The 12,816-nt window shown below is 33.0% G+C and overlaps 1 protein-coding gene across 1 annotated transcript; it reads right to left on the bottom strand.

Annotated features, from left to right (window-relative positions):
* Positions 1 to 5,636: 5,636 nt before the first annotated feature.
* Positions 5,637 to 6,162, bottom strand: LOC132045467 (uncharacterized). Its single transcript, XM_059436061.1, has one exon. The coding sequence runs from the start codon at positions 6,110 to 6,112 to the stop codon at positions 5,768 to 5,770; it is 345 nt and encodes a 114-aa protein (XP_059292044.1). The 5' UTR covers positions 6,113 to 6,162; the 3' UTR covers positions 5,637 to 5,767.
* Between the last annotated feature and the right edge of the window lie 6,654 nt (positions 6,163 to 12,816).

Below are 12,816 nucleotides of genomic sequence, written 5' to 3'. Positions count from 1 at the left end.
ACTGTAAGTTGTAAGCTGAACATGAGCATCATCTGACATGAGTAAATGTATAACATGAGTAAAATATTTTATATATATATATCTGGTGGGAGAGTCGTAGCATAACCGACACATGAAATCACCACGTGGGTATGTGCAGTATGGTACCTGGCCTAACCAGCAGAGCAGCCCCACACCTTGCCAGGGTATGAGACATAAGCATGAAAATGGATCCAATTCAATTGTCTAAAGGTATCGTCCTAATCTGGGCAGATCGACCCTTCCCTATGTTGGCATACATAGTTTCAGGCTATCTGAGCCTTCTCGGTAAACCTATGCTACTCTCCAAAAACATAAACATGGATATAGTTGGCATCTAGGCCAATGGTCTGTATAACATGGCTTGTAAGCATGACTTGTAAACTTGGTTCATAAACATGGCTTGTAAACATGATTCGTGAATATAGTATAGCATGAATATAAGTATGTAGTGTAACTTGTATGAAAACATGGATGCATGTAGAATTTCATTAAAAAATAAGCATAATAGTTCATATCTTGTATTTAAGAACCCGTGGGATGAAAATCACGGGTATTCATGGATTACAGACGGATTCTCAATAACCAAAATAGAATATCAAGAATACAATAACGAATAATAATACTAAAATGGTATAACATGATACTTGTAACTTAGGGTTATCAGGAATTTATAATAGAAACCCTAGTTTTATGGAACTACGTGTTTTCATGGATGAACGTGGTGTGGGGAAGAACAATGATGTTCTCACACATGGATAGAAATCCTACATACCTAAATCGCTCCAAAACTTGTAAAAAGGTCTGAACTTGAAGGAGAAATTCAAAAGCTTTAATCTTGAATCCTTGTGGTGGGTTTCTTGAAAACCCTAGGTTTAGAACATTGAATTCCTATTTAATACTCAAGAATATATGTTGGAATTCACTTGGAATGCTTAAAGTAGACTTAACTTGATGTAGTAGGATGAGGAGAGGAGAAGAATTTCGTTCTAGGGCTTGGAGAGAATGAAAATATGGAAAAAGAACTGAAAAACGCATTTATACATTGTTCAGTCGTCAGGCTGATTTACGGTACCTTTTACGGTCCGTAAAATGGTTTACGATCCGTAAAAGGTACCGTAAGACGGATCGTAAAATATTCTACGGTACAAAGTATGGTCCATAAAATTATACGGACCGTAAAACCCACCGTAAATTAGTTACAGGTTTACGGTCCGTGCAAGGTGACCGTAAATCGGTTACAGTGACTCGATATTCCTCCTTCTCTTTTACGGTCCAAAAGACGGACCGTAAAATATTCTACGGTACAAAGTATGGTCCATAAAATTATACGGACCATAAAACCCACCGTAAATCAGTTACTGTGAGCTGGGTCTCCTGGGGTTCTTTTACAATCCGTTTTATAGGCCGTAAAACAAATTACGGTCCATAAAACCTAACGTAAAAACGTAGATCGCTAAACTGAAACGAAATTTTAATCCTAACACTCCCCGTCTGGTTTTCTAAGTCCTGAACCATGAACATAACTTAGTGTAAAGGTGCGAGGTGTTACATGATATTTCGCTGTTATAGGCAAAAAGATACATAAAATTTAATTTTTCATTTTTAATTGCCAAATTCTTAGCTTAATCACACTAGGAAAATCTTTTAATAATGAAAATATATATATATTCATATGATATTCTTTGCTATAAATAGTGTATTAAAGGATCAAATAGTTGGTCAAAATCTCTACACTTATTATTAGTAATCATAGTTATTCTATTTTTATAAAGATGGTTAATTATTATATTAGCAAAAAAAAAAATGATTGTTATATGAGGGGTAATTTTATAAAGAATGTATTGTTATAAAGTAGGTTATTGTTGTTATAGGTAAAATGTTGTTATAGAAAAGTAAATTGTAACATAAAAAATGTAAAATATAACATAAAAAAATCAATTCCAACAAAACTTGACTATTATAGAGAAACGCTGCTATATGCGGATGGTGTTATAGAGAAATATGACTGTAATATTAAACTCTTATTCACGGGTTTATCAACATTTTAGTCTAACATTAGTATGATAACGTGGAAACATAATTTAATGGTTTGATAAGATCATCGCCATTACTTACTTTAATAAACAAAGTGGAATTGCACTTGAAGATTACAAAAAAAAAAAAAAAAATACAAAACATAATATCTACAATGAATAGTAAATAAGAAAAGCTTCCTCCCTAATTCGAAACATCTTTTTTGAAGATGTAAAAACAAAAGTTGTAAAATAAATATGAACGATTCAATCTTCAAAATATCCAAACTTTTGAGCTTTAGTTTTATTCACCTCCCATGTTCCAAAAGTCTTTTCTTTATTGAAAGAGAATAAATAAATAATTTATTCAGGAAATGAGTTTCAAACCTTCCATGTTTGCTTCTTCTCCTACACATAACAGCATAACAAAGTTCCCCTTAGAGGCCCAAGACACCTAAATCCACAACTGCGATAAGGTAGGCATATAGGGAACATGCATGTGACTAGTGCTAAGGGGAATTGACTTTTGTGTTATTTTTTTTAATTTTTTTTGTTTGTCATTAAAACTGTATTATTTATCAAAGTGATATACGTACAAATCATATCAAAAAACAGGTTGGACAGAAAGCCCCAATCCTGCTATGTTGTCATCATCAACACCTTTTCAATCTAGCCTATGTTATTCTATGATAACAGTTTTTTCACAACCCAAATAAGTAGTACATTTCAATAAAAAATACTATTTACAAAAATTATGATCAAACACAACTTCAACTTTAAGATTATAAAAAAAGTGAATTTTTATTTTATTTTTATGACCAAACGCCTACTTAGTTTCGAATCAGATACTCTATCAAAGTGAAACCAATCAACTGTCTCAATTCCAAGCTAATCGGAGCCACTATCTCACATCTCAACTAATTGGTTTCAGCTTACTGAATTAATTTGAAAGTTGACCACTTTTTAAAAAAATTAGACCGTAATTTGGATATTGCAGAAATGAAAACAACCTCTTGCAAATACTTGGTATGGCTGCATATAATAGACTCTTGTAATCCGAACACAAAATTTTGAGTCTCGCGTGTCTACAGAGGCGAATTTAGAATTTTTAGAATATGAGTTCACTACTAAAAAAAAGTGAGTTTAGTGAGAATTAATCCCTAGTTCTCTTGGTAAACAACTCAACCTTCAACCAAGTGCACCATTTAACCTTCTTATAGTATGTGTTCCAGTAGGTAATAATATACCAATTTTAAAAAATATATACATAAAATATCTAATTTTACGGAGAAGCCATATATTTACGTGCCCTAAAATTACTTATTAAATTCGCCCCTGCGTGTCTACCATTTCACCACCAACGCATCTCCATATGTAAACATAGTATATATTTAGATAAGCCCGAATGACCCCTTCTCATAATGAGAATGTAAATGGGCAATTAGCAGGAATGCCCTTATTACGGGGTGGTATTTAAGTTTTGCCCTTCAAAATGGTGGTCTTTAAAGTTTGCCCATCCCAGAATCGGGTTTTCACCGGTTCAAACCCCCACTGCAAAAATTAAAAAAAAAAAAAGCAAGGCGTAAGTTCAAAAAAAAGACAAAGTTATAACTACTTTCAGTGCACTGCAAATTTCGCCCCATGCAGCCGCACGCCTTAAGGCAAAAATTCTGCCTTTTTTTACAACTTCTACCTTGCAAAAAAAAAATTAAATTTTCACTGAGGAAGCGGTTTGAACCGTGACCAAGGGGTTCTCACTTAAGGCAAACCTTAAAGACCACAAATTTGAAGGGCAAACATAAAGACCACCCAAATAAAGGGCAATCCACGCAAAAAAAAAATGTATATAACCCTATTCCGGCCTGGTCCGGTATGGAATGAACTTAACGATTTTTCCCACACAAAATTTGTAAATAAGTGATTGTCTGATAATGAGCAAGGAATGTCCAGAACACTCGCAAGAGATAGGAAAACCAAACAGACCGAACCGGTTTTTTAGACTGTAGGTAACTACTAATAAGGCACTGCATTGACCATTTGTGTACATTAAACATCGAAAGCATTGCAAAGAAAAGTTAAAACGGATGAGTATATCAATATGGCTGCATCTAAGCGAAGTGCAAATCAGCGAATTTGCGCTACTTGTTACAAGAAAATATGAGAAACAATTGTCTGATGAGACAAGCATTTTCCTTTTGGATTTAGAAGAATTTGATTTCTAAATTGGAGAAAGGCATCCCAGCAGATAAGATGAAATGCCTTAATCGAGAGATATTCCGGGTAAAAATAGTTCTAAACAGTTGGATGTGCCTGGCAATGAATCACCAACAAAATATCATGATACCGACATTTGATTTGTAAAATGAGAATGGATCAAAAGAAAAGCTATACAAATTTTAACATATAGTAACCAAAATTATACTTCAGTATATATCCTTGTGGGATATATATATATATATATATATATATATATATATATATATATATATATATATATATATATATGCGCGCGAGAGATAAAATGCCAGAAAGAGAATGAAAGACTAATGAATAAAACAGAAAAAATAAACGACAGAACAGAGTACAAGGGAAGAACTAATTGAGGAGGTAAATTCCAATAAATCCACTTATAAAAAGATTAAAATAGCAATAAGATAAATGAATAAACAGATTGTGACTTTGCAGAACAGATAACAAAACAAACATTAAAGTTGGTAATAGAATTTGTATCTCCAACACATTTGGCAAGAACCATGAGCAAGGATAGTTGGTTAACAAATTAAAAAGTACAGAAGGCTGATTCACAGTTCTCAAGCAGCTCCGACATAGGGTGTGTTCATTCAGAGGCAAATATTTTTTCAATTTTTTTATATTTGGTTGGTCACAATTTGTGAAAATCATTTTCTCAGACTAAATAAGTTCCTTACAAAATGAGTAAAATGACTTTCTAATTGAAATCCACTCCTTCCTGTCCTCCTGCACACCTCATTTTCAACCCTACCACCTTAGCCCCCATCTCCACCACCACCACACACCCCTACCTTCCACTTCCACCTTCCATAGTATTTTATCTAGATTATACATAAATGTTTTTAGGAATATATTTTTTTTTCTTCTGTACCGAACGCAAGAAAATAAATAAGAAACGTTCCTAAAAATCATTTTCCAAGGAAACATTTTTCATGAAAAACACTTTCCTTCGTATCGAACACACCCGTATATGAAAATTCTACGCTATCACGCACATAAGAAATGAATATAGAGGTAAATTGAAACCTGAAAATAAGACAGGCAACCAGTTATAATCGGTTAAATTACACTCAATGAATAAAATAAATTTATGCTGTCAGTAGATTTAAATTAGACGGAAAAATAAAGACTACATTTTTATCAGGAGAAAGGCGACAGGCATCATCATTAGGCAGTAAACCGGCATTTAAGAATAATTCATAAATATAACCCCCAACTACTCCTGGAAGGCGAATTTAACAAATAATCCATTTCAAAGACGTAATTGACCACTGAGTGATGATAAAGTATCCATATTTAACAATCCAAGGTATTGAAAATCACAATCAAGTAGTCAAAAGAAACCCAATAATGTAAGAAAAGGAAATTCATTCACAACAAGAAAATCCACGTCTATAAAATATACCATTTTGATCAATCAAAACAACTATAAAAAGCACAAAAACAAGTTAAAAAAAAAATTGAACAACCTTGATAAATCACAATCACCTCCATCCATAGAGAACCTGTGTATACTTGTCTTTAAACCATCTGAAACTCCTCCTCAAAGAACCTTTAACCTTGCCTTCAACAGAGTAAACTTTATAACTAGCAACTCTCCTCTTCCTTTGAAACTCAGGATCATTGAAACTCCAAGACTTTGAAGTTGAGCCACTAGTACTCTTCCCTTTCTTCAACTGAGTTGGAGGTGGGAGAGGTGGTGCACCAACAGTAGATGCATATGAAGAAACACTGTAAGACCTCAAATCATTAGAACTAAATTGGGGTTCATAATATTTCTCAATTTGCATCCCACCATCAGCATAAGATTTTGATCTGTAATCTCCCATATGGTGGTTTTTTGTTAAGAAAGAAGAAAAACCCCACTTGAAAATCAAGATTTTTTTTTTTTTTTTTTTTTTTTTTTTTGGAGATAGGTATGGGAAGAGGAGAAATTTTGGACAGAGTGGGATACCAAACTGCCAGAGAATGAGGAATAAGATGTGCTGTGTAAAGACTTTTTTATTTTGAATTTTTCCTTCTTATTTATTCTAGAGATTTGCGTTTTTCTTTTTAATTGGAAACAACTTGTGTTTTGGGCTCAAGAAAATCAGGGGTTGACTAGTCAACAAAGTACATGATATCTGCTCTGTTCGATCCTATTTAATTGTAAAAGTTCAAACTCATAGGTGATCCCTGAATTTATTTTAATTTTTTATTTAGATCCTTTAACTGAAATGTTGATCATTTGAATCTTCAAACATAAGATAAAATGTGTCATTTGAACCCTTCGTGCCAGCTGGCACACGCGTGCAGTCCCAGATTATTCTTATTTATTTTTCGATCGTTTATTATATTTATGTTTCTTCAATAAATGATTACCCGACTAATGCTAAGACTAAGTAGGTGTTTGGCCATAGATACCAAAAACAAATTCACTTTTTTGAAATTTTTGAAGTTAGAGTTGTGTTTGGCCATAGTTTTTGAAATTGTAGTTTTTGGTGAAATGTAGTTGTAAAAAGTAAAAAAATTGAAAAACAAGTTTTTCTTGTTTTTGGTATTCCGAAATACAACTTCAAATTGTATTCTGAATATTTATGGCCAAACGCCCAAAAGTAAAAAAAAGTGAAAAAAAAATTCAAAAAAAAGTGAATAATTTTTATGACCAAAAGACACCTAAACTTAAACGAAAATATTTTTTTAAAATTTTCGAAGATAATATTGTGGAATAACTACTTTTTTGACCAATATGACAAAGACACAGGATCGGAGAAAATACATGTTTTGAGGGACACATTTTCAAAAGTCTTTTTTTTTTTTTTTCCCTTAGAAGTCATTATTACGCACTCCTACAATAAATTCAATGGATACTGTTCTTTCATTCTTTTGTTCTTTTGGGTGGAAATTTCTAGCGGAAACGGTTTTCGTTTATTTCCTCGTAATAATTGGTCTATGGCATACTGGGGTCCCATTTATTTTTATTAAAATAAAGTTGAATTTAAACACAGATTCTATGTGTACTAAGATTAAAGTGCCTAAATTTTAATACATACCTAAATATTGCGATTTGAATATCAAATAATTAAGATAGTTTATTTTTTAAACATTTGTATGTATAAAACTTGTCTTTATTTAAAACTAATCAATATAAAATATTAATTAATGTAATATTATATCAATTAAATACTTCTAAGAAATGGCTAACGGTGAAAATGGCCAACGGTTGTGAACTTGTGATGGTAGGTACTGACTGGGATGGTGTGGATAGTGATTAAAGGTAATAATTAGTGGTGATGGTGGTTGGTAATAGTAGTAAATAGTGGTGGTCAGTGAAGATAGTTGGTAATCACGTCTAGTAATTGGAGTGAATAATACTTATAGCTAATGGTAGTAATGACTTATAATAATGGTTGGCGATATATAATTGTGATTGATGTAGGTGATTGTCGGTAGTGATTGGTAATTGTTATAATAATAATAGTGATGATTGTAAATAGTGATCACTAGTGGCGGTAACGACTGACTGTGGTGATTGGTCATTGTCGTTGTTGTGGTTAGTATGGTGGTTCTGTGTTGTGGATGGTGGTTGATAATGGAGGACAACGCGGGTTTGTGATGAATTTAAATGGAGCTGTGGTGAAATGTCGTGTTTGTATAAATTCTTTAATGGGTAGCATCTTATTGATATTAAGACTTTATTATAAATTTTATTAAGTGATTGAGATCTGAAAAATTAAATTTAGATCCGAAAAAACAGACGCGCTAAAATTTGAATGATTGAGATTCATGCTTTAATTAAGTATACATAAATGAGGCCTAATAGGCCTATTGACCAAAGAAATCCAAACTTGACCAAGAATCTTAAGGTCACCAAGGAATAATCAAACTCTATATTTAAGATACTGTTAGATGTTTTTGTGATTTCCGGTCTATATCCTAGACCAGAAAAGGTGTCATAAAACAAGTTAACAGCAAAGTATATTTAGGACCAATTCTCTAACTTTTGTCCATGTTACTAAAAAATATACCTACACTTTTTTTTTTTTTTTTCAATAAGTATCTTTTTCTTTAGATGTCATATGTACGGAACTCTTACGACAATTCCAATTGGTACCGTTCTTTTTTACCGTCGTGTAGATTGCTAGAGGAAAGAATTTTATTTTCTCTCTCATAATTGGTTCCTGGCAGACTAATATCCCTTCCCACCAGAGAAAATTCAAAACTTTGTTCTTGTTACAAAAAATAATAAAAATACAAAACAATAAGAGATGTAGCTAATGAAGTCGGCGGGAGAGAAAGGTTTTATTTGTCTTGAAATTGATGTATAAATTGATTGAGTTAGCTTCCAATTAATATTTAAAAAACAAGGAAGTTATTGAGAGGCTTTTCAGGAAACTGCTTGTAAGCTGTCTGCTTGAACTACCTATTTGCAAGCCTTAGGAAGTTGCTGGAAGGCTTTTCAGGTAGCTGCTTCAAGTTGCTTGCATGAGCTATTTACAAGCTGCTTGCTTGTTTATAAGCTTCTTCAGGAAGGTGTGGGAGTACTTAAATGGCATTCACAAGATAGTGTATTTATAAGAGTCCCTATGGATGTTCATTAACAGATAATATGCCTCATTAAAACATTACTAGGAAAAATCTTTGTGGAAAAGATTCTAGTGAAGAAAAAAAATGACATATATCTGGTAACACATACTTTTAGCCTCATTAAGAACCTCACCATGAAAATTCAATGGGACAAAACCTTGATTTAAAAAAAAAAAAAATACAACGCGTATTTTACTCTCCCTGTTAAAATATCGCATAATTCTTGAAGATAATGTACTTCAATCTTGCATACCAGCTTATCATATATTGAGGTTGGCAGTACCTTTGCGATCTGATCTATCAAATTATCATTTGACTAATTGGTTGATTATGTATATCTCCATTCTTTTGATAGAGCTCGTCATATAATATTGTTGGGATCACGCCAAGTACATTTCTAGGTCGCTTTATAAACTGGCATTATCTTTTGTATGAATTGACTGTCATATAGAACGACACGGTATGACAGTAACTCCTCAGGGGAATAGATAACACGTCTGGATTGAACATTTATGTCTATTAGTTTAATATTTTGTATATCCAAAAAACTTGACAATATTTGTTAGGATAAACACATTTTTATCAGAGCTTTCATTTGCGATATGCAATTGATCTTATTTCAATATCTCTATGAAATATATCATGCTCATAGTTCTATCAAGATATATAAATGCATCAATCAAACAAAGATATGGTACATCAAGATCAATCCAATTTTCTCATTTCAACTTTCTTGAACAGATAATGCATTTGAAAACTCTTCAAGAATTCCAATAATATTCAAGTCACCAACATGCACAAAAATATTGAAGATTCTAATTTTCATAAACACAAAAAAGGTAAACAATGTTATTTTTATACCCTTCATCAATAAATATTCACTAAGGTGATTAAGTAATATTCACCTCACTTGATTTACTCTATATAAGGATTATGACCAAATACTCGCAGAAAAGATTGTTCGTAAATGAATAGAATCACAATATATATACGTGTATAGCTAGTGTCTCCTATACTAGGATATAGATACAAAATATTGCTAAAACTTACCTACCAATAATACAATATAATTTTCATATTTTCTATTGTACAAATATTTCCAATACCCACTCCCACCCTCCCCGCCCACCCCCGGGGGTTAAGTAGGAGTATGCAGATGACAGACACCCAACTTTCTAAAAAGAAAAGAAAACTGAGGATATCCCAAAGTTATGGTGAATATGTCGGCAAGTTGAAAGTGTGTCTCCACCTCCATAATGACGATTCATGAGATCTCAAAACAATTGGCCGGTCTAATGTCTTATTACGGTTCTGTTCAATCATTTTCACTTTTCAGGGCATTTCTTTACACCAATTTTGGTGCAAGACATGGGTTATCCAAAATAATTTTGAGTGTAATATTATTTGCTTGTAGCAAAAGAGGCCGTGTATTTTGTTAAGCTTTCAGCAAACCACTAAACTTTCAGCAAATCAAATCTTACTAAGGACATGGGTGAATTAATGTTTGCTTGAAATAGGACTTGTCATGGGTATCACAATTTTTTATTTGAAAACCAATAAAAAGGATCTGTGATAATAAAATGTTCTGATAGCGGTAGAGGTCAAATTGGATGAAGGGTGAGGAGGATGTCATGTGTTGGTGGTTATGGTGACAGAAACTGAAGAAGAATGAGGCGCTGGTGGTGGTTGGATCTGCAAAAGAAGGTCATGGTGGTCTGAGGAGGAGGATTGGAAGAAGAAGATCGGAGGAGGAAGAGTCGACGGGATAGCTGTTGCAATTTTTTTTTTCGTTTCTATTTTTAATTAATTAAATAGTTTTTAAAGTAATTTTTTTACTCACAATATATTGTTTAATAATTATTTTGGGAATATATGCCACATGTCTTCATTTCATTTGCCCTTTTGACACATCATTAGCGAGTGTGTTTCACACACCTTAAATATTTAGCAGATTGTACAAAAAGTGCCTAATTGGAACAAAATTCAAGTAGTCTAAGTGCTCAAAAGAAACACCCTTAAATTTAGGTGTCTAAATGAAAGATTCTTGCTTACCTCGGGAGGCTGCGATGGGTTCAAACTATAATATATGTAAACACTATGGCGGATGGGGGTTGAGTAGGGGTGTAAGGAGTGGTGGGAATGGGGGCTACGGGGCAGATGGGTAGAATATATTGGAGGGTGAGAAGGAGATAATCAATGTAGAATGTCACTATGTAAGTTGTTTTTTCTACTTTCACTACGGAAGTCATTTTTCTTTTTTTTAAGAAACTTATTTTTCCAGAGAAAATATTTTTCAAAAATTTTGACCAACCCAAATATGGAAAAACTGAAAAACATTGAAAAATATTTTCTCCATAACACACCCTTAGTCACACTTAATTTCCTTCAGTTACATTTAGAGCCTGTTTGGATGGGCTTATGCCTATAAGCTGCAAAAGCTAAAAAAAATAAATTGGGTAGTCTAACTTTTTTTTTTTTGGCTTATAAAATTTTTTGACTTTATAAGGTCTTTTAGATAAGCTAAGTCAAATGGGCCCAATTATTTTTTTGAGCTTATTTTAAGACAAATGACTTTAAATTTAATGCACCAAAAAACACTCAAAAAAAAATTTGAAAACAAATTATGAAAGCAACTTATAAGCCAATCCAAACGGGCTCTTAATGACCTGTTTGTAAAATTTGGCAAAGGAGGAGTGGGTCAAATTTGTCCTTGACCTTTGCAAATGTTCTAAATTTGCCCTTTAACTGCGATCGTTAGCGTACAAAGGCAAACTCAAGCTACTTGAATAAAAACGGGAGTAGGAAAGAGACACTTTTCCTACAAAGGACAAATTATTTTGAGTAGTCTAGGTAATTTTAAGCCTTTACTCTTAATTTTTCCCGTACACACAGAAGTCTAGAAGTGAGATCATAAAAATAAGCATTGCATTTTAGTTCAAATATGAATTTTAAAGCATGTAATAAGCAAACTCATGCTTAAATGGCGTAAATTTGATCAAAGGCGATAGTTTCAACATATATGTAAACACACTGACTTTGATCTGATCAAAGTGTTAGCTTAGTTGGTTGTTAAATCTGTAATTACTGTTACAATAACACAAAGCAGGACCCCGCCTTGCCGGCGGTGTAACTGGTTCGGAGTATTTGGCATGAACAAAGGGAACATTACGATATCCCAATCAGTATTACTGATTGCTATGAGGTAGCTACACAGCTGGCAATGGTTCCATCGAGTTGGATAGTCTTATTACAGGTCTGATAGTGCCTTTTATTTCGAAGAAACTCACTAGCATATGGTGTTCACATGTGAGAATATAATTTTTCATTACTTTAAAATGGTTATTTAATAGTTGTTCTACTTCAATTGTACCAACTCTAGTGGTTAAGTTGCTTAACTTGGTATAAACACCAGATAAAATATTTTCCAATTTTGTAATTCCAAATGGATAAGTAAAAAATGCTTTGTTCCAATGACCTTATATGCTTGGGAACGAGTGAAAGGCCAGAAACAAAAGAAGAAAATAGGAGAGAAATCTAAAAGTGAGACCTGGCTGGAAAAGAAGGCAGTGTAAGCTTTTCTTTAACATGGGATTTTATATTTGTGAATCAAAGAAGAAACAAGTCATTATTTTTATTCATGCTCAACACATGCCCAACAAGAAGAGAAAAGATGTAAACAGTCGGAGCATAAAACCAGCTCAATTGTGAGGTAGTTTCATAAGTTGCATAAAAATCCAGACTACATTTGCCCGGTCTAGTGGTACCACTAGGAGTCTCACACACAATAGATTCCTTCCCTGATCCCCGATGGGAATTTAAAAAAAAAAAAAGTCAAAAGGGATCACATGGGAGCTAACTTTCAAGTTTCAAACACAATATAAGTCATCGACACAGGCCCTTCCAATTTACTACTATGTTTTTCTGTGAGTAGCATTAAAGAGAACACAAAAATCTGAAGGAAAAAACT

This window comes from Lycium ferocissimum, unplaced genomic scaffold, assembly GCF_029784015.1.
Source record: "Lycium ferocissimum isolate CSIRO_LF1 unplaced genomic scaffold, AGI_CSIRO_Lferr_CH_V1 ctg673, whole genome shotgun sequence".
In the NCBI taxonomy this organism is placed as follows: domain Eukaryota; kingdom Viridiplantae; phylum Streptophyta; class Magnoliopsida; order Solanales; family Solanaceae; genus Lycium; species Lycium ferocissimum.
The sequence above is the reverse complement of the archived record's forward strand: the minus strand, read 5'-3'. Positions and strand labels throughout refer to the sequence as shown.